This window comes from Cetorhinus maximus, chromosome 5 (assembly GCF_964194155.1).
Source record: "Cetorhinus maximus chromosome 5, sCetMax3.hap1.1, whole genome shotgun sequence".
Lineage (NCBI taxonomy): Eukaryota > Metazoa > Chordata > Chondrichthyes > Lamniformes > Cetorhinidae > Cetorhinus > Cetorhinus maximus.
The window spans coordinates 49520554-49548285 of NC_135883.1; the positions used below are offsets into that span (position 1 = coordinate 49520554).

General features: G+C 43.5%; 1 protein-coding gene across 1 annotated transcript in view; it reads right to left on the reverse strand.

Moving 5' to 3' along the window:
• Positions 1 to 169: 169 nt before the first annotated feature.
• The window catches only part of b3gat2 (beta-1,3-glucuronyltransferase 2 (glucuronosyltransferase S)), a 194926-nt gene continuing 167363 nt past the window's right edge, over positions 170 to 27732 (reverse strand). Inside the window, exons 3-4 of the mRNA XM_078541861.1 lie at positions 5459 to 5607; positions 170 to 730 (exon numbers count right to left, since the gene is read on the reverse strand). Coding sequence (XP_078397987.1) covers positions 644 to 730; positions 5459 to 5607 — 236 coding nt within the window. The 3' untranslated portion in view covers positions 170 to 643. The remainder of the gene's footprint in view (positions 731 to 5458; positions 5608 to 27732) is intronic.

The window sequence follows — 27732 nt, forward strand, 5'->3', positions numbered from 1 at the left end:
ATAGCCAGTTTAGTATTGCACTAATGTCACGTTATAGTGTAAATGCAGTCAGATTCGGGGCCACAGTAACATCAATGCAGGTAACATCACTCTTTCCCTTCAGAATCAACTCTGCTCTTAGCTGATTTACACTAGGCATGTTTAGTGTCAGCGTGAGTGGTTTTAGCTTTGCACTAAACTTGTCTAGTGTGAATGCACCAATTAGTATATTGCTGTTCACCAGAACGTACTACATTCAGTATATGTTAAGGAATAGGATTGAAGTGTTACCAAAACAATCAGTTTATACCGCCTTGTAGCAAAAGCATTTTTAAAAGTGGAAAATTTGAAGCATGCAGTTATAAAAATGACTCTACTACGCAAGCAGAAGAACTATGTTTCATTTGTTTATGGCACATATTTTATTGAAATGAATGTCATGCTAAGAAACATGCAGATGGGGAAATATGAAACTTCTGTAAACTGTTGATTTGAGATTGAAGCTTCTGTGAACTGTTTTGCCTGAAAAATGTCCCAAGTGAATAGCTTCATCTTCCTGCTGCTGTCATAAATCCACGTTGTAGACTGTTTAGACATAGCTTTTCCAGGGCATGTGCTGGCCTCCATGTCCACATAACCCTCGACAGTCTCAAACCAGTGATTTCTAGACTTCAATGTGAATTACGTCCTGGTTGTGTTTAGGCTCAAATACAAGGTTTGCCTTCTCGGTCCGTGTGTGCCAAACAAGCACCTAAAACATAAAGGAAAGAATTTATTTTTGATGAAATCGTGTAGGAGAGGAGGCCATTTAGCCTGTCATGCCTATGCCAACTCTTTGAGAGAGCTTTCCAAATGATCCCACTCCCCGGCTTTCTGCCCATGGCCCTGCACATTTCTCCTTTTCAGTTAGTTATCCAATTCCCTTTTGAAATTGATTATTGAGTCTGCTTCCACTACTTTTTTCAGCAGTGCATTCTGGATCATCATAACAGGTTGCATTTTTTTAAAGCCTCATTTTCCCCTAAATCTTTTACCAATTACTTTAAACCTATGATTTCTGACTACTGACCCTCTTGCCAGTGAGGGCAGTTTCTCCCTAACTACTCTTATCAAACCTCCTCAATTTTGAATGCCTCCATTAAATCTCCTCTAACATCTGTTCTAAGGGGAACAATCCCAATCAATCTATACAATCTTGACCTAGCATTCTATTTTGAAAAAATTACTCTTCTATCAATCTATCTTTGTGTGTCAGTTGTGGCTCAGTTGGTAGCACTCTCACCCAATCCAGGACTTGAGCTCCTAAATAAAAGCTGACACTTCAGTGCAGTACTGAGGGAGGGCTGCCCTTTCAGATGAGACGCAGAACTGGGTGTTAAATATTTCCAGCTCAAGATCTTTCAGAAGAGATAGGAAAGGAGGAGGTTGGTGGCTGTATTGGTTAAGGAGAGCATTGCAGTGCTGGAGAAAGAGGATGTCCCAGAGGGTTCAAGGTTAGAATCAATTTGGCTAGAGCTAAGGAACAAAAAGGGTGCAATTACATTGCTCGGTGTAGTCTTTAGACTGCCAAATAGTGAGAAGGACGTAGAAGAACAAATCTGCAGGGAAATTGCAGAGAGATGCAGTCAATATAGAGTAGTTATAATGGGGGACTTTAATTACCTGAATGTAGACTGGGACAGTGATAGTGTAAAGGGCAGAGAGGGGCAAAAGTTCCTAGATTGTGATCAGGAGAATTTTCTACAGCAGTGTGTGTCTAATCCAACAAGAAAAGACACACTTTTGGGCCTGGCTCTTGGAAGTGAAGTGGACCAAATAGTTCAAGTGTCAGTGGGGGAACATTTAGGAGACAGTGTTCATTGTATTGTACTTTTTAAGATGATAGAAAAGGATGATAGGCAATCCAGGATAAGAATAATTAACAGGACAAAAGCTGACTTCAATGGGGCAAGAACGGAGCTGGGCCAGATAGACTGGAACAAAAGATTAGCAGGAAAAACTGTAGCTGAACAATGGACTACCTTCAAAAAAGAATTGGTTTGAGCACAGTCAAGGTATATTCCATCGAAAGAGAAAAGTAGGGCAAACAAATCCAGAGCTCCCTGGATGAAAAATTAAGATAAAGAAAAAAAGTGTGCTTGTGACAGGTGTCAGGTAGAAAAAACGATTGAGAGCCAAGAGGAATGCAGAAGGTTCAGAGGGAAGGTGAAAAAGCATATTAGAGAAGCAAGAAGGGATTATGAAAAAAGACTGGCAACCAACATAAAGGGGAATCTCAAAGTCTTCTATGGACATACAAATAGTAAAACGGTGGCAAGAGGAGGAGTAGGGCCAATTAGGGACCTAAAAGGGAATTTACACATGGCTGAGGTATCAAATGAATGCTTTGCATTTGTCTTTACCAAGGAGGTAGATGCTACCCTGGCCATGGTGACAGACGAGGAAACTCTGTCACTGGTAGGGTTCAAAATTGGCAAGAACGAAGCATTGGATAGACTGTCGGTACTTAAAGTTGACAAGGCACCGGGACTGGATGAGATGCATCCAAGGATATTGAAGGAAGTGAGTGGAAATTGCAAGGGCACTGGCCATAATCTTTCAGTCTTCCCTAGACTCAGGAGGTGCCAAGAGGACTGAAGAATTGCAAACATTACGCCCTTATTCAAAAAAGGCTGTAAGGATAAGCCCAGCAATTACAGACCAGTCAGTTTAACTTCAGTGGTTGGCAAAGATCCTAGAAACAATTATTCGGGATAGAATTAGTAGTCACATGGAAAAATATGGATTGATACGGAAGATCCAACATGGATTTCTAAAGGGGAAATCGTGTTTAACTAACTTGGAGTTTTTTGAAGAGGTAACAGAAAAGATTGCTGAGGGTAATGCTGTTGATGTGGTGTACATGGACTTTCAAAAGGCATTTGACACAGTGCCACACAACAGACTTGTGAAACTATTGCTCATGAAATAAAAGGGACAGTAGCAATGTGGATACAAAATTGGCTGAAAAATAGGAAGCAGAGAGTAATGGTCAATGGATATTTTTCAGGCTGGAGGAAGGTTTGTAGAGGAGTTCCCCAGGGTTTGGTATTGGGACCCTTGCCTTTCCTGATCTATATTAATGATCCAGATCTTGGTGTGCAGGGGACAATTTCAAAGATTGCAGATGATACAAAGCTTGGGAATGTTGTGAACTGTGAGGGGATGGTGTGGAACTTCAAGAGGGCATAGACAAGTTGGTGGAGTGGGCAGATTGGTGCCAGATGAAGTTCAATGCAGAGAAGTGTGAGGTGATGTATTTTGGTAGGAAGAACATGTACAGACAATATAAAAAAGGGGTGAAATTTTGAAGGGGCTGCAGGAGCATAAAGACTTGGGTGTACGTGTGCATAGATCATCAATGGTGGCAGGACAGGTGGAGAGAGCAGTTAATAAAACATATAGTATCCTGGGCTTTATCAATAGGGGCATAGAGTACAAGAGCAGGGAGGTTATGCTGAATTTATATAAGACACTTGTTAGACTTCAGTGGAAGTATTGTGCACATTTCTGGGTGCCACATTATAGAAAAGATGTGAACATGTTGGGGAGAGTGCAGAAGAGGTTTACAAGAATGGTTCCAGGAATGAGAAACTTCAGCTATGAGGATAGATTGGAGAGGCTGGGACTGTTCTCCTTGGAGAGAAGGCTAAGAGGAGATTTGATAGAGATGTTCAAAATCATGAGGGGGCTGGACTGAGTAGATAGGGAGAAGCTGTTCCTGCTCGTAAAAGGATCAAGAATGAGACAGCACAGATTTAAAGTGACTTGCAAAAGAAGCAAATGTGGCGTGAGAAAAAACGTTTTCATACAACGAGTGGTTCACGTCTGGAATGCACTATCTGGAAGTGTGGTGGAGGTAGGTTCAATCGAGACATTCAAGAGGGCATTAGATGATTATTTGAATAGAAATAATGTGCAGGGAAAGGGCAGGGCAATGGCACTAGGTCATAATGCTCATTTGGAGAGATGGTACAGAAACGGTGGACCGAATAGCCTCTTTCTGTGCTGTTAAACTTTTGTGATTCTGTTAAATCCAGGCACTGTCTGCCCTTAGGTGGATGTAAAGGGTTCCATGGCACTGTTTTGAAGAACAGCAGGGGAGATATTCTTTGTTCTGGCCAATATTTGTCCCTCAACAAACATAACAAAGATGGGTTAACTGATCATTATGACATTGCTATTTGTGGGAGTTTGCTGTGTACAAATTGGCTACCGTCTTTCCTGCATTACACCAATGACTACACTTCAATGAGTGCTTTGTTGGCTGTAAAGCACTTTGAGATGGCTGGTGCTGGTGGAAAGTTGCTATTTAAATGAAGCTTTTTTCCTTTAGATTATAAATTTCTGTTGCATTAAGTACCTGATGTCCCCTTCTCCAGTATCATTGCTTTTGTTACAGTGTGATAGGGGGTGGCCGAACCCATTTTACTTTGCATTGCATAATTAATCATATAAATATTCACAATCTAATTTTAAAAGGTTGGAAGATGATATAGCTTCTCAGTAAAGCAAGTCATCACTCCCAGGATTTTCTCAAGAGAAAATGGCTGTCATCTTTCCAGTTCAATAGAAGTTTATCACACTGTTAGTTGTAAATTAATTCACAACATTCCCTTCATTTTGAGATCAATTAGGGATGATGAGAAGGGCAATTTTAGGTAAATGTGTTAGGAAATTTCTTGGAATTCAGCCCATCCAGATCCTGTATAAAAATTCCACATAATTTTCCATCCAAAACCCATTTCAGTCTACTCAGCTCTGAAAGATCTTTACATTCTGCAACTGTTCTCAAAACCATATCACTTCATGTTGCTAACATGGATTGATACTTGTAGCTCCTGCTTAAAATCCTGGATTTCCCCTGATGCCATTTACCCCAGTCTTTGCATGTAACAGTGCCTATGACCTAAAGGAACTGATTCCTTAGCTATAGAAGCTTCCCCTCTTTAACATCACTGGTTAGATCCAGCAGCAACTTAAAATTGTTTGTGTGAAAGATTTGTGTAGTGGCAGTTACTTGCAAATCATGAGCGTGACTATAAAGCAACTACACCTGCACAAATGTTGTGCTTGTGTGCAGACAGTTCAAAATTGCATTTGGGACTTTTAGATAATGTGGTTGAGTGCGTTGAAGTTCAATATTAGGAGAATATACACAAAGGCCAGAAATAGCAAAAGTACTTAGTTCATCAGCCCATGCATATATTTGACTAAGAAGATGGGTTCAATGGCAAATATTACTGGTAGAAAATGTCTATCTGTACCACAAACAACATTTTTCATCACAGACGCTAAGTGTCTTTCGCTGCTCCCACCACCCTCTACCAGTTCAAGTGCCTTCCAACAGCAAAGATCCCTTACACTTACACCTTAGTGCTGACCCTGCCATTGTGTGGAGGGTGACAATACCAGACTGATGTTAAGAGCTGGGTCATACCTTAGTGCAGTTAGCAGCTTTTGGCTCAAGCTCTTGGACAGTTGTAATTTGTTTCAGAAAGTCTGATTCCTGCATTCCTGGTTGTGATCCACCCCGTTTGAAGACAGCTTTAGGATGTGATAGAATAACTTTCAGATTCACGGCAAATCCTATTTGAAAACAAAATGAGTCTCTTAGGTGTATTGTGATGTGTTCACATTCTCTAGAAGTCCTTCTCTAAAGAATTGGTTCTGTGATACCTTTTATCTTCGATGCTTGCACAAGATTCCTCATTTGCACTGCAGCTGAACAGCAAACAACTGCTTTGAGTAATATTCTGAACATGCAGTCTAAAAGACATGGGGGGGTCAAGTTTCTGTTTGTTTACAAAAGCAAAACACTGCAGATGCTGGAAACCTGAAGTAAAAAGAAAATGCTGGAAATACTCATTAGGCCTGGAAGCAGCTGTGGAGAGAGAAACTGAGTCAATATTTCGGGTCAATGACCTTTCTACAGAACATGAGGGTCTCGATGAAAGGTCAGCAACCTGAAATGTTAACTCCCTTCAAATTACACTCATCGGCACACAGTGTGTTTTCAAAAGTTTTTCATACCAAACAAAAAAAAAATCTAAATATTAAGTTTTTTTATTCATTTACAGGATGTGGGTTTCGCTGGCTGGGCCAGCATTTATTGCCCATCCCTAATTGCCCTTGAGAAGGTGGTGGTGAGCTGCCTTATTGAACCACTGCAGTCCATGCGATGTGGTACACCCACAGTGCTGTTAGGAAGGGAGTTCTGGGATTTTGATCCAGCGACAGTGAAGGAATGGCGATATATTTCCAAGTCAGGATGGTGAGTGACTTGGAGGAGAACTTCCAGGTGGTGGTGTTCCCATCTATCTGCTGCCCTTGTCATTCTAGATGATAGTGGTCATGGGTTTGGAAGGTGCCGTCAAAGGAGCCCTGGTGAATTCCTGCAGTGCATCTTGTTGATGGTACACACTGCTGCTACTGTGCGTCGGTGGTGGAGGGAGTGAATGTTTGTGGATGGGGTGCCAACCAAGCGGGCTGCTTTGTCCTGGATGGTATCAAGTTTCTTGAGTGTTGTAGGAGCCGCACTCATCCAGGCAAGTGGGGAGTATTCCATCACACTCCTGACTTGTGCCTTGTAGATGGTGGACAAATTTTGGAAAGTCAGGAGGTGAGTTACTCACTGCAGGACTCCTAACCTCTAACCTCTTATAGCCACAGTATTTATATGGCGAGTCCAGTTCAGTGGTAACCCCCCCCCCCCAGAATGTTAATAGTGGGGGATTCAGTGATGGTAATGCCATTGAACATCAAGGGGCGATGGTTAGATTCTCTCTTGTTGGAGATGGTCATTGCCTGGCACTTGTGTGGCACCACTGTTAATTGCCACTTGTCAGCCCAAGCCTGGATATTGCCCACGTCTTGCTGCATTGGGACATGGACTGCTTCAGTATCTGAGGAGTTGCAAATGGTGCTGAACATTGTGCAATCATCAGCAAACATCCCCACTTCTGACCTTATGATGGAAGGAAGGTCATTGATGAAGCAGCTGAAGATGGTTGGGCCAGTGACACTATCCTGAAGAACTCCTGCAGTGATGTCCTGGAGCTGAGATGACTGACCTCCAACAACCACAACCATCTTCCTTTGTGCTAGGTATGACTCCAACCAGTGTAGATTTTACCCCCTCATTCCCATTGACTCCAGTTTTGTTAGGGCTCCTTGATGCCACACTCGGTCAAATGTGGCCTTGATGTCAAGGGCAGTCACTCTCACCTCACCTCTGGGGTTTAGCTCTTTTGTCCATGTTTAAACCAAGGCTGTAATGAGGTAAGGAGCTGAGTGGCACTGGCAGAACCCAAACTGGGCGTCAGTGAACAGGTTATTGCTAAGCAAGTACAGCTTGGTAGCACTGTTGATGACCCCGTCCAATACTTTACTGATGATCGAGAGAAGACTGATGGGTTGGATTTGTCCTGCTTTTTGTGTACAGGACATACCTGGGCAATTGTCCACATAGCCGGGTAGATGCCAGTGTTGTAGCTGTACTGGAACAGTTTGGCTAGGGGCACGGCAAGTTTTGGAGCACAAGTACTATTGCCGGAATATTGTCAGGGCTCACAGCCTTTGCAGTATCCAGTGCCTTCAGCCGTTTCTTGATATCACATGGAGTGAATCGAATTGGTTGAAGATTGACATCTATGATACTGGGGACCTCCAGAGGAGGCTGAGATGGATCATCCACTCAGCACTTCTGGCTGAAGATTGGTGCAAATGCTTCAGCCTTATCTTTTGCACTGATGTGCTGGGCTCCTCCATCATTGAAGATGGGGATATTTGTGGTACCTCCTCCTCCAGTGAGTTGTTTATTTATCCACTGCCATTCACAACTGGATGTGGCAGGACTCCAAAGCTTGGATCTAATCCATTGGTTGTGGGATCGCTTAGCTCTGTCTATCACCTGCTGCTTATGCTGTTTGACATGCAAGTCGTCATGTGTTAAAGCTTCACCAGGTTGACACCCCATTTTTAGGTATGCCTGGTGCTGCTCCTGGCATGCCCTCCTGCACTCTTCATTGAACCAGGGTTGATCCCCTGGCTTGATGGTAATGGTAGAGTGGGGGATATGCCAGACCATGAGGGTACAGGTTGTGTTCGAGTACAATTCTGCTGCTGCTGATGTCCCACAGCGCCTCATGGATGCCCAGTCTTGATTTGCTAGATCTGTTCAAATCTATCCCATTTATCACAGTAGTAGTGCCACACAACACGATGGAGGATATCCTCAATGTGAAGGCGGGACTTCGTCTCCACAACAACTGTGCGGTGGTCACTCCTACCGATACTGTCATGGACAGATGCATCTGCGGCAGGCAGGTTGGTGAGGATGAGGTCAAGTATGTTTTTCCCTCTTGTTGGTTCCCTCACCACCTGCGGCAGACCCAGTCTAGCAGCTACGTCCTTTAGGACTCAGCCAGCTCAGTCAGTAGTGGTGCTACTGAGCCACTCTTGGTGATGGACATTGAAGTCCCCCACCCTCAGTGCTCCCTCCAAGTGGTATTCGACATGGAGGAGCACTGATTCATCAGCTGAGGGAGGGCAATACGTAGTAATCAGCAGGAGGTTTCCTTGCCCATGTTTGACCTGATGTCATGAGACTTCATGGAGTCCGGAGTCGATGTTGAGGACTCCCAGGGCAACTCCCTCCCGACTGTATAACACTGTGCTGCCGCCTCTGCTGGGTGTGTCCTGCCGGTGGGACTGGACATACCCAGGGATGGTTATTATGGTGGTGTGTGGGACATGATCTGTAAGATAGTCATCCTCATGGAATCATATGTCAGGCTGCTGTTTGCCTAGTCTGTGAGACAGCTGTCCCAATTTGGCCGCTAGCCCCCAGGTGTTAGTAAAGAGGACTTTGCAGGGTTCACAGGCCTTCAATAGCAGTTGTTGTTTTTGGTGCCTAAGTTGATGCCGGGTGGTCCGTCCAGTTTCATTCCTTTTTTAACAGTTTGTAGCGGTTTGACACAACTGATTGCATTGCTAAGCCATTTCAGAGGACAGTTAAGAGGGTGAATCTGGAGTCAGGCCAGGCAAGGACATTCACTAAAGGGCATTAGTGAACCCAGATGAGTTTTTACAACAATCGACAGTGGTTTCATGGTCATCATTAGACTTTGAATTCAATAAAAATCTCCAATTAAATTCCACCATCTGTTGTGGTGGGATTAAAACGCGGGTCTGGATTACTAGCCCAGCGACAATACCACTACGCCATCGCCTCCCCTAAATTTACTAAGAGACTGATATGTACATTGATGAAACTATTAAATGGTTCTGTATAGTTTTTGAATAATTCCGGTGATTTTAAATGATTGCTCATACGCAAGGTCACCCTTAATTCAAAAGCTTATTTTTGGTCATTTCCGGCTTTATTAATAAAACTGAACCAGGTTATCACTCTCAAACACACCAGGGCCAGGGAACACTTTTTTAGTAAAGGAAAACAAAAGGAACATTTTGTGCTGATTTGTGGAAGATTTTACATTTGTCATTAGGCAAATTCATTTTAAGGAAAATTTGAAGTAAAATCTAATCAGTGCAATTTCAAGAAGATTTCTAGCTCAGTTTCCTGATTGTGCCTTATTGTTGGACTAGTCACTGACTTTGCCTAGCCACTGGGGAAGACAAAGTGATAAGAAGTGGCTCTGTTGTTTATGTAGTTGTCACAGCCTTACTGCCTGCAGAGGTAGCAATGAAAGGCACCTGTTTGGGTCAGTGTCAATGTCTTCAAAAACTGCTGCCATGTTAACCATACGGTGCTGCAACTAACTTTAAGATTATTGCCTCAACATGCTAAAGGAGGTAAACGAACCTTTAAAAAATCATAGCATTTAGTTGTCATTTAATGAAATTGATAGCATTGAAAAAAAAACCTATAGTTTTAGTAGCTTACATTTACATTTTTGTCTTGCTTCTCTCATATCAAATGTTCTTTTAATTACAAAATAACAGTGCAAACTCTCAATGCATCAATATTTTAGGGCAACAGTTTTTAAGAATATTTTAGTTCTCTCAAACGTCTCACAGTAGGCCTGTGGCTGTAAGTCTGCTTCTGGAAGCTCGTACCTTTGTCACACTGGACTCGGCTGCCCTGTGCCCCCCTGACCGGCCTCCCACCATATATCCACTGTAGACAGGAACGCGTCTGAAATTCTGCTTCCCTGTGCCCTAACTTCCCTGAAGTCCTGTGCACCATTCTTCCAGTGCTCACTGACCTACATTAGCTCCAAGTCTGGCAGCATCTTGAATTTAACATTCATCCTTGTTTTCAAATCTCTTCATGGTCTTACCCCTCCCTGGCCTTGTCCCACCTTACTTCTGTAATCTCATCCAGCCCTGAAACCAATGCAAGGGAGGGTGACTGTGTAGCAATCTTAAATGTACCATACTGCAACTAACAGTCTACACACAAGCAATGATTCCTTTAACATGCTTGACTGCGCAGCAATCTTAAAAGGACCGTGCAGTGCAATATTCAGGCTGCATACGACCCAGGAAAATTAGAGGGAACACTGCTTGCAACCAGGGATGAGAAATCTTCACCGTTTGGCGAGTTTCCGACACTGGTATTTCATAAATCCACCATTTTAAATATATGTTCCAACCCTCAGGGCTGATACAGGGTTAAAAAAAATCACAACTCTGTCAATTAGTGAAAGCGGGAAGTGACTGCAGAGCTGTGATTGGAGGAGCAGCAAGCACAGGAAAGCCAGAGTCACTTCTCCAATCACGGATAGGCAGGGTAGGGGAAATGAGCTGATTGCAATGTGTGGGTGTGGGGGGAAGAGGGACTTCAGTTGAGTCTTCTGTCACCATGGAATATGGAGAGTTTGGCCGAAGCCAAGATAAGTACATCAAATATAACATTTTACCAAGACACAGATCTTCATATTTCTATGTTGATGTATAATATGTGAACTTTAATAATAATGCACTGAATGTTACTATGTTGTTTAATTGCTGTTTAGTTCTTGCTGGTGTTTGGGGTCATGTTCATTTTCAAGAGTTTTTTTTTATATATATTCGTTCATTGAATGTGGGCATCACTGGCTAGGTCAGCATTTGTTGGATCCATCCACAATTATCCTTGAGAAGATGGTGGGGAGTTAAAATGGAGTCACGTTGGAAACTAGTTTGTTAAGCATCGCCATAGTCCTTTGCTTCACTTCTCATGTATGTAACCCAGCAAGGTCACGTTCTGTTGCTAGTGTGGACCTCGTCCTGTATTACATGCATGAACTGCAGTGAATGCTGAAATGCTGAGGTCACTTTGGTGATTTGATACAAATGCATTGGTCCAGTCTTGATGGTAATGGAAGATAAACAAAGGGAAAACTACTTTGAAGTCTAAAAATTCCATCTGTTTGAAGTGTTCTGGAAACATTTGGATTTTGCTACAGATTGTAAAAAGTACCATGATTACACGATTCCTTGCCACAAAAACATTTCAGACCTTTTTGTCTTGGGCCACTCTGACTCCTGCTTCAACCCTCTGAGATGTTTGTTCCTTCACTTCTTGCCCTATTCGCTTTGTTCCACCATTGATAGCTGTGTCTTTCTCCATTTAGACCCTAAGGTCTGGAATTCCTTCTCTCAACCTTTGCCTCACACACCCCTCTTTTCTATTTTAAAGCCTTCTTTGACCGAAGCTTTTAGTTACCGTTCCTTTGGCTCTGTGTCAATTACTGTTTGATTATTTTTCTGTGAAACATATGAGATGTTTTACTACATTAAAAGGGCTATATAAATGCAAGCTGTCAAGATAATTATTCAGGACAATCCTTGTTTTGTCTCTGTCTCTGATGGTTTGATATGCAGGATGATGCAACCACCAGGAGTGGACTGTGTTAGTGGATTTCTAGGCAGGGTGGGTGGGATCTCCTCCCTTTGAGTCTCTTTGTCTCCCAGACTGATTGACACTTGGTGCTCTCCATATGTGTGTTAAACAAGTGTTTCTTATTCCAAGCTGGTCTCAATCAGGTGACCATAGAATCAGTTTCCCATTGTCCACACAGATGGTCGCTGATGATTTTAGCATTGACACGCAATGGGGTTTTAATCTCATCTATTTGCATTTAAGTGTGATTGAATAGTTTTCCTTCACATCCATTTTGTGGAATTTCAATCTGCAGACACAAAGTCTGTATGGTCATTGTACATCACTTTCTGTAGACTTTTAGACATTAGCTGTTAACTCCACAGGAGAGAATTATTGCATTTTACCTCGAACAGAGGCCCGAACAATCCCCATCCACCACCACTCTCCTCCGTCTGGCTGAACTTGTTCTTTCACTAAACGATTTCTCCTTAAACTCCTCTCACTTACTCCAAATAAAAGGTGTGGCTATGGGTACCCGCATGGGCCCCAGTTATGCCTGTCTCTTTGTGGGGTATGTGGAACATTCCTTGTTCCAGTCCTACTCCGGCCCCCTCCCACAACTCTTTCTCCGGTACATCGATGATTATTTCGGCGCTGCTTCATGCTCTCATCTGGACCCGGAAAAGTTTGTTAAGTTTGCTTCCAATTTCCATCCCTCCATCATTTTCACATGGTCCATCTCTGACACTTCCCTTCCCTTCCTTAAACTCTATGTCTCAATTTCTGGTGATAGACTGTCCATCAATATCCATTACAAGCCTACCGACTCCCACAGCTACCTCGACTACAGCTCCTCACACCCCGCCTCCTGTAAGGACTCCATCCCATTCTCTCAGTTCCTTCGCCTCCGTCGCATCTGTTCTGATGATGCCACTTTCAAAAACAGTTCCTCTGACATGTCTTCCTTCTTCCTTAACCGAGGTTTTCCACCCATGGTGTTTGACAGGGCCCTCAACCGTGTCCGGCCCATCTCCTGCGCATCCGCCCTCGCACCTTCTTCTCCCTCCCAGAACCATGATAAGGTCCCCCTTGTCCTCACTTATCACCCCACCAGCCTCTGCATTCAAAGGATCATCCTCTGCCATTTCCGCCAACTCCAGCATGATGCCACCACCAAACACATCTTCCCTTCACCCCCCCCCTAGCGGCATTCCGCAGGGATTGTTCCCTCCGGGACACCCTGGTCCACTCCTCCATCACCCCCTACACATCAAACGCCTCCCACGGCACCTTCCCATGCAACCGCAGAAGGTTTACTTCCCCTCTCCTCACCATCCAAGGGCCCAAACACTCCTTTCAAGTGAAGCAGCATTTCACTTGCACTTCCCTCAATTTAGTCTACTGCATTCGCTGCTCCCAATGCGGTTTCCTCTACATTGGAGAGACCAAATGCAGACTAGGTGACCGCTTTGCGGAACACCTTTGGTCTGTCCGCAAGCATGACCCAGACCTCCCTGTTGCTTGCCATTTCAACACTCCACCCTGCTCTCATGCCCACATGTCCGTCCTTGGCCTGCTGCAATGTTCCAGTGAAGCTCAACGCAAACTGGAGGAACAGCACCTCATCTTCCGACTAGGCACTTTACAGCTTTCCGGACTGAATATTGAGTTCAACAATTTTAGATCATGAACTCTCTCCTCCATCCCCACCCCCTTTCCGATCCCCCCCTTTTTTTCCCCCAATAATTTATGTAGATTTTTCTTTTCCCACCTATTTCCATTATTTTTAATGTACTTCCATCCATTGTTTTATCTCTACCTTTTAGCCTATTTCGATCCCTTCCCTTCACCCCACCCCACTCCCACTAGGGCTATCTGTACCTTGCTTGTCCTGCTTTCTACCCTTAATTAGCACATTCCTTAGATAATATCACCACCTTCAACACCTCTTTGTCCTTTTGTCTATGACATCTTTTGGCTATCTCCACCTATCACTGGCCCTCTATCCAGCTCTACCTGTCCCACCCCCCACTTAAACCAGCTTATATTTCACCTCTTTTCTATTTTTACTTAGTTCTGTTGAAGAGTCATACGGACTCGAAACGTTAACTGTGCTCCTCTCCGCAGATGCTGCCAGACCTGCTGAGTTTTTCCAGATGTTTTTATTTTTATTTTTGTATTGCATTTTTAATGTCTCTTCAGTGGAATGTCTCAAAAAGGTGGTTTACACCTTAATGCCCTGACCAGACAGGCAGTTTCATATATATTTGCAGACAAGGAGGGAGATATGACAGTGGAACGCATGTCAGGGAGCTATTCATCAGCGGAAGGCATCACACCAGAGTCTAATTCCCATCCTCAGCACACACCTGTACATTCCATTAAGAGTCACTTGACAGCAACTCGGAACAGGAGCATTATGATTGTTTCCAGTAGCTCCCTGTGGTACTGAGGCCACTCTCCACACCCCAGTCACACCTCACCCTGGCTGAGACCAGTTACGTCAGGACATGTCTTGTATTGCCCAGTGTCAGGTGAAAAGGGATGCATTAAGGTATCAGGAAGTTTCAATGTTTTTGGTACAAGAAATAACTAAGAGGGAAGCTTGAAATTATTACAGTATCAAGATGTCTGGTGAAATGCATTCAAACAATCTGATGGATAGCAGATGTTATATATCAAGCCTTGTTTCACATTGATTGCAGAGCAGCCTCAGCCTGCAATCTAATATATACTTCAAATGGTCTTAGGTCAATTGATACACTTGTGTTTTATTCTGTAATCAATCTTCTTCATTCTGTGCTTGCACATTATACCATTCTATATCTGTTGCCTGACCTTGTGGTTTCTACTTCACATTTGATAGTTATTATAGACAGGAAAAGTGCTAAGAAAATACAAATCTGTTTCCGGGGATCACCTGAAATCCATGGGTCAGTTCTCAGCCAATACTGATAACCTTTTTAACACGTGGATTCCAGACAAAACAATGGGAATTATATCTGGTTTCAGCCAAGCCTGGTGGCTACTAAAGAAACAACTTGCATTTACATAGCAACTTTCATGGTCTCAGGACATCCCGAAGCACTTTACAGTCTTTATCTACTCTTGAAGCATAAGGAATTGTGTCTATCAATTTGCACAGCAAGCTCCCACAAACAGCAGTGAGATAAATGACGAGATAATCTGTTTTTGTGATAGTTGTAAAGGAATATATGTTGGCTACATTATAGGAGGGAGCTTCTTTGCTCAAGTGATTTTCTCCCTTACCTAACCCACTCACTGTGACACTGCCAGCCCAGTTAAAATCAGGTAATTGAGCACAAGTTGAGGATCCTTTCTGGTCGGATCCTGGTCCATATATGATAATACTGCCTCTGCCCTCTTCAGCAGCAGCAGGATTGTACACAACCACAATCTGTAACCACATGGCCCGACATAAATTCCACTCTCCCATTACCACCAAGCCAGGGGATCAACCCGGGCTCAATGAAGAGTGCAGGAGGGCAATACAGGAACATCACCAGGCATACCTAAAAATGAGGTGACAACCTGGTGTAGCTATAACACAGGGCTACTTGCGTGCCAAAAAGCAGGAAGTGATAGAAACATAGAAAAATAGGAGCAAGAGTAGGCCATTCAACTCTGCGAGCCTGCTCCACCATTCAATATGATCATCTTCTATCTCAACCCCATACTCCCGCTCTCTCCCCATACCCCTTGACGTCTTTAGAGTCCAGTAATCTATTTCCTTCTTAAATATATTCAGTGACTTGGCCTCCACAGCCTTCTGTGGTAGAGAATTCCACAGGTTCACCACCCTCTGAGTGAAGAAGTTTCTCCTCATCTCAGTCCTAAGTGGTCTACCCTGTATCCTGAGACTGTGACCACTTGTTCTAGATCCCCCAGCCAGAGGAAACATCATCCCTGCATCCAGTCTACCCATCCCTGTCAGAATTTTATATGTTTCAATGAGATCTCCTCTTATTCTTCTAAATGCCAGTGAATACAGGCCTAGTTAGCCCAAACTCTCCTCATTCAACAATCCTGCCATCCCAGGAATCAGTCTGGTGAACCTTCGCTGCACTCCCACTATGGCAAGTATATCCTTTCTTAGGTAAGGAGACCAAAACTGCACACAATACTCCAGGTGTGGTCTCACCAAGGCCCTGTACAGCTGCAGTAAGACATCCTTGCTCCTGTACTCAAGTCCCCTCACAATGAAGGCCAACATACCATTTGCCTTCTTAAATGCTTGATGCACCTGCATGCTTGCTTTCAGTGATTGGTGTACAAGGACACCCAAGTCCCTTTGTACATCAACATTTCCCAATCTATCACCGTTTAAATAATACTCTGCCATTCTGTTTTTCCTACCAAAGTGGATAACTTCACACTTATCCACGTTATACTGCATCTGCCATGTATTTGCCCATTCACATAACCTGTCTAAATCGCCTTGAAGCCTCTTAACACCTTCCTCCACCAAGTTCCCATATTCCCACCAAGTTTCATATCATCAGCAAAATTGGAAATATTACATTTGGTTCCCTCATCCAAATCATTGATATATATTGTGAATAGCTGGGCCCAAGTACCAATCCCTGTCGTACCCCACTGGTCATCACCTGCCACTCCGAAAAGACCCATTTATTCCTACAGTTTCCTGCCTGCTAACCAATTCTCAATCCATGCTAATATATTATCCCCAATTCCATGTGCTTCAATTTTACACACTAACCTCTTATGCGGGACTTTAACAAAAGCTTTCTGAAAATCCAAATACACCACACCCACTGGTTCTCCCTTATCTATTCTGTTAGTTACATCCTCAAAAAGCTCCAGTAGGTTTGTCAAACATGATTTCCCTTTCATAAATCCATGTTGACTTTGTCTAATCCCGTTGATATTTTCTAAGTGTCCTGTTATCACATCCTTAATAGTAGACTCTAGCATTCCCCTACTAATGAGGTTAGGCTGTAATTCCTTGTTTTCTCCTCCGTCCTTTTTTAAATAATGGGGTTACATTTGGCACCATCCAATCTGCTGGTACTGTCCCAGAACCTACAGAATTTTGGAAGATGACAACCAACGCATCCACTATTTCCATGGCCACCTCCTTTAGTACCCTGTGATGTAGATTATCGGGCCCTGGGGATTAATCGGCTTTCGGTCCCATTAATTTCTCCAGCACTATTGTTTTAGTAATACTAATTTCCTTCAATTCAATTCAATTGTGATAGACAGAGCTAAGCAATCCCACAGCCAACAGGTCAAATTTAAGCTCTGCAGTACTGCCACATCCAGTCCTGAATGGTGGTGGATAATTAAACAACTCACTGGAGGAGAAGGCTCCATAAATATCCACATCCTCAATGCAAAAGGTAAGGCTAAAGCATTTGCAACAAGCTTCAGCCAGAAGTGCCGAGTGGATGATCTATCTCAGTCTCCTCTGGGGATCCCCAGCATCACAGATGCCAGTCTTCAGCCAATTCGATTCACTCCACGTGATATCAATAAATGGCTGAAGGCACTGGGTACTGCAAAAATATCCTGGAACTCCCTTCCTAGCAGCATTGTGGGTGTACTTACACCACATGGACTGCAGCAGTTCAAGAAGGTGGCTCACCACCACATTCTCAATGGCATTTTAGGATGGGCAACAAATTCTGGCCCAGCCAGCAACACCCACATCTTTGAAAGAATGAAAAAAATCTCATCTCCCTCATATCCCCCATGCTAGTCCACATCACCCATATTCCCCAGATCCCGTCCATGCTCCCTTCCCCTATACCCTCCATGCCCCCATAAATCCTGCTTAGCGACTCATGTAGTATCCACTATGGGGGGACCTCAGGAGCACATGGTCATGAAAAAAAATCTAATAATCTAATGCTAATACTCCAACATTCAAACACACTTGATGCTGAAAACTTCTCATTCACGAAACCCATATAAATTCCCTCAAATGGTTATCTCTTATAAAAGGAAACATACATCTGTTTCGCTAACCACACGAAAAACAGCTAATCCTTTAATAACCTCTTAAAACAATCAACCAAAACATCTATACAGCCCCCTGCTGAGATAATTGGTCCCGAACACTTGAAACTCAGCCAGGCATTCATAATTGGCTCAGCTATAATAACAAACCAAGGGAAATATAAACAATGGAGTATAATGAAGTTGCAAAAAAAGGATGGCCTATCAACCAAGATGCTCCAGCAGTGGGTATCTGTTCTTTACACTATAGGAAAGCTACAGACCTTTTTTTAATTTTATAGGGCTGCAAATTTTAATCACCTTGGGTCATGACACTTAAACAGACCTTAATTCTGCCATTCAAAGTGATTACCCATCTTCCATAAAATCACAACTCCCACACTGCAGGTTTAGGCCCTTGGAACAAGGTACCTGGGGTCTGTTTAAACTCAGCACCAATTTCAAATGAATTTGCTGAGTTTGGGTTTCCTACTTGTGATTCACGCTGTTTCCAGCTGGGAAAAATGGGACATGCCAGAAAGGAGGATGGGACTTACATACCTGCATCCATGCCTGCCATTTTTAAAGGTCTCCTGGTGAAAATCCAGACCAACACCTTGGGGATGATATATTGGACTTGGAGCCAGGGCAGCGCAGGTTCACCTGAATGTTACCAGGGCTAAAAGGGTTCAATTATGAGGACAGACTGCACAGACTGGGCTTGTATTCCTTTCAGGACAGAAAATTAAGGGGTGCCCTATTAGAGTCTTTAAGATGATTCAAGGAAATTGTCAGTTAGTGAAGCAGAAATTGTTTTCTCTGGTAGGAAAGCTCAGAAGAAGGAGGAATAACCATAAAATTTGAGCCAGGCCATTCAGGGGTGTTGTCAGGGAGCACCTCTTCACGCAAAGGTCAATGGAAATCTGGAACTCTCCCCCTTAAACTTTGATCATTTCCAACACTGAGACCGATAAGACTTTTCAAAAGCAATATATGCAGATGCTGGAAATCTGAAATAAAAACAATGCTGGGAATACTCAGCAGGTCTGACAGCAGTTGTGGAGAGAGGGACAGAGTTAATGTTTGAGGTTGTGACCTTTCATCAGGACTGGGAAAAGTTAGAGATGTCATAGGTTTTGAGCAAGGGGTGGGTGGGACAAAGACAAAAAGGTCTATGATCTGGAGGAAGATAGGAAAGATTGAATAACAAATGGGTCATAGTGCAGGGCCAAAGGGAGTGATAACGAGACAAGTAAAGAAACAAAAGATGTGTCCAGAGGAGGTGTAAATGGCAGAATGATGAATAGTATGGTCAAAAAGCAAGAACAAGAGAAAAACAAGAGAGTAAAACCAAAAGTAGCAAAGAAAAAGGAAATAAAATGGGGGCAGAGATTACAGTCTGAAATTGCTGAATGTAATATTGAGTTTAGAAGGTTGTAAATTACCTAACTGAAATTGAGATTCTTGTTAGACGAGGGAAATCAAGGCTTACAGAACCAGAGAGGGTAAAAGGAGTCAAGATACAAATCGGCAATGATCTAATTAAATGGTGGAACAGATTTGAGGGGCGGAATGGCCTCCCCCATTCCTATGTTCTACAGAAATAGATAGAATCAATAGCATCAAAACAAGCCCAATAGCATTACTGGACTATGCCAGTGTTTTACCCTTTGTGAGCCTTCTCCCACTGTAATTACCTCTTCTGTTCTTACCTCAATATCCTTCTATTCTCTTCTGCCTCAGGTATAGTAATATAGCCTAACATAGAAATTCTATTATCATTTGCCTTGCAATGGATTAACACTCTCTGATACTTTGAGGGATACAGTAACAATAACATTAATTGGAATCTTATGCAAGGGCCTTAGTTTAATGTCTTGGCTGAAAGATGGGCCCCTGGCAGTGCAGAACAGTACTGGAGTGTCAGCCTGAAACAATGTCCTCAAATCCAGGAGTGGGGCTTGAATCTATGGCCACCTGATCATAAGCGATAATGCTACTGAGTCAAAGGCTGACACAATATCCAGGCTGATGAGCTCCCAGTAGCGCAAGGAAACAGCTAGACCAGCCTTGTGCAAGGTGACAGCAATGAGAGTGCAGAAGGGGTTTACAAGAATGGTTCTAGGGATGACACATTTCAGTTATGAGGAAAGTTTGGAGAAGTTGGGACTGTTTTCCTTGGAGAGGAGAAGGCTAAGAGGAGACTTGATAGAAGTTTTCAATATCATGGGGGGTCTGAACAGAGTAGATAGGGAAAAACTGTTCCCGTTCGGAAATGGATCGAGAACCAGAGGGCACAGTTTAAAAGTGTTTTGCAAAAGAAGCAAATACGGGGTGAGACAAAACTTTTTCACACAGTGAGTAGTTAGGGATTGGAATGCACTGTCTGAAAGTGTGGTGGAGGCAAGTTCAATTGAGGCATTCAAGAGGGTATAAGATGGTTATTTAAATAGAAACAATGTGCAGGGTTACAGGGGAAAGGCAGGAGATTGGCACTAAGTTAAAATACTCAGAGAGCCATTGCAGACACGATGGGCCGAATGGCCTACTTCTACACTTTAACAGTTCTGTGATTAAGATAGAGCTAAGCATGACTTCATAAACATAAATGGACATTAACTGTTGGAGGTAATTCTTGTTTTGCATTAAGCTGCAAAGACTTCCCCTGTTCCCAGTTTTCTCCCTCATTCTTTGCTGGGATATGATCCTATAGTTGCTCTTCATCGTGCACCCAAGTTGTCAGCATGTCTGTGTAAGGTCAGACTGAGAGTGTCAGGAGATCACATGGCCATTCTGGGGTGGGCCAGTGGCAGGAATCACAACCCACCCTCATCCTCTTCTCAACGAAGGACCAACAACAATAACACCCATTTATATAGTGCCTTTCACATAGTAAAATGTTCCAAAGTGCTTCACAGGAGTGATTATTAAACAAAATTTGACACCAAACCACATTAGGAACAAAAGCTTAGCCAGAGCTCAGTTTTAAGGAGTATCTTAAAGGAAGAAAGGGAGGAGGAGAGATTTAGGGAGGGAATACCAGAACTTGGGGCCTAGTCAACTGAAAGCACAGCCACCAATGATGGATTAAAATTGGGGATACGCAAGAGACCAGAATTAGAGGAGCACAGATATCTCAGAGTGCTGTAGGGCTGGAGGAGATTACAGAGATAGGGAGGGTTGTAGGAGCTGGAGGAGATTACAGAGATAGGGAGGGTTGTAGGGCTGGTGGAGGTTATAGGGATAGGGAGGGGTGTAGGGCTGGAGGAGATTACGGAGATAGGGAGGGGTGTAGGAGCTGAAGGAGATTACAGAGATAGGGAGGGGTGTAGGGCTGGAGGAGGTTACAGGGATAGGGAGGGGTGTAGGAGCTGGAGGAGATTACAGAGATAGGGAGGGTTGTAGGAGCTGGAAGAGATTACAGAGATTGGAAAGAATGAGGCCGTGGGGAGATTTGAAAGTAAGGACGAGAATTTTAAACTCGAGGTGTTGCCGGATCTGGAGTTAATGTCGGTGGTTTTTCCTGTAGGAATCAATGAATTTGCAGCAGGAACAGCGATCCTGGATAAATCCTCAAATCCCATACTATTTCTTCCCGTGTACTCCAAGGATCGATATATCCTTGGCCCCTTCCTATATCCTGCCCCTCAGTGACATCATCCGAAGGCAGAGCGTCAGTGTTCACATGATAACACCCAGCTCTGCCTCACCACCATCTTTCTTGACTCCTCCACTGTTGCTAAATGATCAGACTGCTTATCTGACTGGATGAGCAGGAAATTCCTCCAATTAAATATTGGGAAGACTGAAGCCATTGTTTTCAGTCTCACTCCAAACCCCATTCCCTAGTTACTGACTCCATTCCTCTCCCTCTCTTATTCGCCCAGCAACAGTCTGAGATTAAGCAAGTCTGTTCGCAACCTTGATGTCAAATCTGACCCCGAGATGAGCTTCCAATCTCATATTTGTGCCATCACTAAGATTGTCTATATCTAGCTCTGTAATATTGCCCAACTTCACCCCTCTATCAGCTCATCTGCTGCTGAAGCCCTCATTCATGCCAGTGTATGGCCATCCTCTGCTAAATAGTCTCTTCCATCATGGCATCTGTTTGAATCACCAGTGATAAGAATCATTCCTTGCCATTTTAAAATAAATATGTGCAGCTGGCAGAAAGACACTCCGTAATAAAAGGGTTACTGGTCTGGCTATGAGTTCAGAGCAGTGTTTGTTCTGTGGAAACTGGATGGGTATGATACTTGCTAATTACACTGATACTTGTTAATTGCAATATACTGCTGAATTGAACAGAACTGTTAATCACAGCAAACTGGTTGCAATCAGCAGAGACTGATTTCACCCAGGCTCCTTCGACAGCACCTTCCAACCCACAACCACTACCATCTAGAAGGACAAGGGCAGCAGACAGATGGGAGCATCACCACCTGGAAGTTCCCCTCCAAGTCACTCACCATCCTGACTTGGAAATATATCGCCATTCCTTCACTGTCGCTGGGTCAAAATCCTGGAATCCCATCCCTAACAGAACTGCAGTGGTTCAAGAAAGCAGCTCACCATCACTTTCTCCAGGGCAACTAGGGATGGGCAATAAATGCTGGCCCAGTCAGCGAAGCCCACATTCCATGAATGAATTAAAGACAAAGACAGGTAATCACAGGGGGACAAGAAGAAGTCCTCGTGGATAAGCCACTGGAGGACAAATTGGGAATACGCTAACCAATCAAGAGCCAATCAGTACCCGACTAACCAACACACACCCAGAAGAGGACTAGGCGTGAACTCTTTCAAAATCTGTATTCTGTACATAAGCCCCTGGAAATTCCCGCATAGGGGTGCGCTTCAGAAGCAAGATAGGAGATACATTTAAGGAACAGTCCCAATGAACCATGCAGGAAGATTCAGTCAAAGATCACTCCTACACAACTATGGTCATCTCAGAGGTAACTGAGTTAATTGAAACTGTTTTGTTTGAAATTCTCAATAAAGCTGTTGGATTTAGTGTAAGATTGTGTCAATTGTAATTTTCAGTCTCTGAACTTATGAAAGAGGTAAAAATACCTCAAGTTGCGATTGTGAAAAAAACCTCTGTGAAAAAAATGCAGCATGAGTAAGAATGAGCAGATACTGAGACTGGAGAAGAGTCATCCAGGCTCAAAACGCTAACTCTGTTTCTCTCTCCACAGATGCTGTCAGACCGGCTGAGTTTTTCCAGCATTTTCTGTTTTTATTTCAGATTTCCAGCATCCGCGGTATTTTCACTTTTATTATTTTGTTGTTGGTACTCAGTGTCTGGAATAAGCCCCATTGTATTGGAGTCTCTCAGTCCTGACCCTGGCGGTGACAATGGTTCCCATCCAGTTATGTTGGAGAGCTGTCAGTTGTGTATGCCCAGCCTCCACTTGTAATCCTTACTGGTCCTGAGCACGGCAATCCCCCTTTTGGAAATTGGACCCTGGTTTCAGATGGAATTCGTTTGCTGTGGTATCTAATTCACAGTTGACCATCACCCTGAATTAAACCTGTTTGTTCTCAGTTCGTCATTGCCAGTTACATTTCTGTACCTGTTGAAGCACTTTATAGAGATACAGTTTGGATTGTACAGGTGGAAATTCATGCAATGTGGCCAGACTTGTCATAGAATGTTAAAAAAACCATTGGTGGAGGATAAAAGAGCCCATAAGATTTAAAAGTGAAATAGATCCACTAGTCAGAGCAGATCAATAACCCCTTTTTTCTCACACAATAACTTGCAACCATTGCTCCAGGTCTTCATAGCTTCTTTGGAACTTTTTTAGCTCTGAAGAAGGTTCATACGGGCTCGAAACATTAACCCTGTTTCTCTCTTCACAGATGCTATCAGGCTTGCTGAGTTTTTCCAGCATTTTCTGTTCTTATTTCAGATTTCCTATTTAGCTTTGATCCAGATTTATTAATTGAATTTAAATTCCACCAGCTGCTGTGGTGGGATTTGAACCCATGTCCCCAGAGCATTTGCCTGGGCCTCTGGATTACTAGTCCAGTGACATTACCAGGGCAGGCAAGATGCCAGTGGGTGTGATCATAAAATTGAGAGGGGAGCTGTTCCACCACCACTCCTGGAGCAGGATTTTTAGTTTGGCGGGCACCCACAATCGGTGGACCCAGGAGCGGCCAGGGAATAGACCGTCACCTGCGATCAGTCCCCGGCCGCAATTTCACACTGGCTGCCCAATTAACGGCCAGCCGGCGTGAAGTGGGTACTGAAACACTCAGCGCTACTGGGGTGAGGGCGGGAGGAGGGCAGGCGCTGATGTAAACGTGGGTGCAGAGGAGCGCGGAATGAAAGCTCCCTGAAGGCAGGGAGCTGAAGAATTTAAAAGCAATAAATAAAGGTTGTAAAATCAGAACAAGAACACATCAGAATCAGTCACCTGAACATGTACACGATGAAAATTCTGTCCATACATTTTTATTTTTTGGCACTTGGATAAGGTTTAATCAAAAATGCAAAGTCCGCCTGGCAGATTTGCTCATCTGGCAACTGTAAGGTTGGACCGATACGAAAAATCGGGTTCCACTGGAACTCTAATGAGCTTAATGCCCTCTTAATTGTTGGCGGGCACGCTTCCGACTTTCACATGCACCCACCAACTGAAATATCGCGCGGGTAAGGGATGACGTCGGGACGCTCGCCCAACGTTATCATGCGCTATTTTACACTCGAGTGGGTCAGGCACGCGCCCACACGCCGAACTAAAAACTCTGCCCCTGGAATGTTCTGCTTTAATTCTAGGCACCAAAATTTAGGAAGGCTCTTTGAGAGGCTGCAGAGTAGATTAACCAGAATGGCACCAGGTGTGAGGAACTTCACTTATGTGAGAATTAGAGAAGCTGGAATTGTTTTCATTAGAACCTAGAGGTTAAGGAGAGATTTAATTGAGGTGTTCAAAATTATGAGAGTTTTGATAGAGTAGATAGAGAGAAACTGTTTCCATTAGCAGAAGAGTTGGTAACCAGAGGACACAGATTTAGGGTAATTGACAAGCGAACTAGGGAGGAGGTGAAGAGGGGGATTGAGTTCACTTCCTCTGCACCGAGGTGTTCAAATTTAAAAAATAATTATTTCTTCAGCTGTGCAAAGATTTTCAATGGTGATCTTCCTGCCTCCATAGGCAGCCTGTAGGACCGTAGGAACATGTAGGGAGCTCACTGTGAATAAGGCTGACTTACACCAGAGTAATTGCCTGAGGTTAGTAATACCATCATGGGGTATACTATGTCCCCAACCCAAAAATAATAATGGGACTTCACTCATGAAGGAAATCCTATCCGATATTTTTAAGGGCATTCTTAACATGCTGGCTGAAAGTATTGAAATCAATTCTGAGACAGAGGATAAACTGTCACTTAGAAAGGCACAGATTGATCAGGGATAGTCAGCATGGTTTTGTTAGGGGAAGATCATGTTTTACTAACTTAATAGAATTTTTTGAGGAAGTAACAAGGAGGATAGATGAGGGCAGTGCAGTAGATGTTGTCTACATAGATTTTATTAAGGCATTTGACAAGGTCCCACATGACAAACTGGTCAGAAAAGTGAGATCCCATGGGATACAGGGGAAGGTGGCGAGTTGGATCCAAAATTGGCTCAGCAACAGGAAACAAAGGGTAATGGTCGATAGATGTTTTTGCAAATGGAAAATGGTTTCCAGTAGCGTTCCACAGGGCTCAGTTTTATGGCCCTTGCTGTTTGTCGTATATATTAATGATTTGGACATAAATGTGGGAGGATGATTGGGAAATTTGCAGATGACACAAGAATTGGCCGTGTAGTTGATAGTGAAGAGGGTAGCTGTTGTCTCCAGAATGATATCAATGGTTTGGTTGAGTGGGCAGAAAAGTGGCAAATGGAATTCAATTTGGAAACTTTGTACTCCTCAAAGTAAGGCCTTGTTTAATTCATCCAGCGTAGGCATCAGGCACTCTCAAATCAGCACAATTCCACCAACGACCAGGCAAAATTCCTTCTCATGGAATCAGAGAATCACAGAAACTTACAGTGCAGAAGGAGGCCATTCGGCCCATTATGTTTCCACCGGCTGGCAAAATGCCACCTTTCCAGCTCTGGTCTGTCGCTTTGTAGGTTGCGGCACTTCAAGTTTTTTTTAAGTGTCTTGAGGGTTTCTGTCTCTACCACCCTTTCAGGCAGTGAGTTCCAGATTCCTACCACCCTCTGGGTGAACACGTTACCCCTCGAATCCCCTCTAAACCTAACTCTTACCCTACATCCATGCCCCCTCAGTTCTCGATCCCTCAGCCAAGGGGAAAGGGGCCTTCCTATTCACACCATCTAGACCCATAGAAACCACAGAAAAGTTTTGCTGCAGAAAAAGGCAATTCAGCCCATCATGTCTGTGCTGGCCAGAAAAAGATTAAAAATAAACTAGCTGCTCATTTTAATCCCACTTTCCAGCACCTGGTCTGTAGCCTTGCAGGTTACAGCACTTCAGGTGCATGTCCAAGTACCTTTTAAATGAGTTGAGCATTTCAGCCTCAACCCCAATTCAGGCAGTGAATTCCAGACGCCCACCACCTTCTGGGTGAAAAGGATTTTCCTCATGTTCCTCTAATCCTTCTGCCAATCACCTTAAATCTATGTCCCCTGGTAATTAACCCCTCAGCTAGGGGAAACAAGTCTTTCCTGTCTACCCTATCTAGGCTGCTCATCATTTTGTACATCTCAATTAGGTCACCTCTTAGCCTCGTCTGTTCTAAGGAAAACAACCCCAGCATATCCAATCTCTCCTCATAGCTACAATTTTCCAGCCCTGGCAGCATTCTTGTAAATCTCCTCTGCACCCTCTCCAGAGCAATAATGTCCTTCCTGTAATGTGGTGACCAGAACTGTACACAAAATTCCAGCTGTGGCCTAACCAGCATTTTATATAGTTCCAGCATTACATCCCTGCTTTTGTATTCAATACCTCACTCAATAAAGGAAAGCATTCTGTTGGCATTCTTTACCACCGTATCCACCTCTCCCACCACCCTCAGGGACCTGTGGATATGCACACCAAGGTCTCTCACTTCCTCAACCCCTCTCAACATCCTCCTGTTTATTGAATATTACCTTGCTTGGTTGCCCACCCCAAATGCATTACCTCACATTTCTGGATTGAATTCCATTTGCCATTTTTCCACCCTCTCAACCAAACCATTGATATCATTCTGAAGACAACAGCTATTCTCTTTACTACCAACTACACGGCCACTTCTTGTGTCATCTGCAAATTTCCCAATCACACCACCACATTTATGTCCAGATTATTAATATATACGACAAACAGCAAGGGCCCTAACACTGAGCCCTGTGGAACGCCACAGGAAATCATTTTCCATTTGCAAAAATATCCATCGACCATTACCCTTTGTTTCCTGTTGCTGAGCCAATTTTGGATCCAACTCGCCACCTTCCCCTGTATCCCATGGGATCTCACTTTTCTGACCAGTTTGTCATGTGGGACCTTGTCAAATGCCTTAATAAAATCTATGTAGACAACATCTACTACACTGCCCTCATCTATCCTCCTTGTTATTTCCTCAAAAAAATTCTATTAAGTTAGTAAAACATGATCTTCCCCTAACAAAACCATGCTGACTATCCCTGATCAATCTGTGCCTTTCTAATTGACAGTTTATCCTCTCTCTCAGGAACGATTTCAATAATTTGCCATAAAAATTTTAGCCACTTCAATTAAGTGTTATGAAAGTATAATAATTTTCATATTATTCTGCTTTATTCTAAAGTAGGTTTATGGGTATCAGTGTAGATGGTTCTGTCTGTATGATTTAATTAGAGTCAGATAGGCTGCAAGCTTGAAGCTATCAAAAGAGGTTCG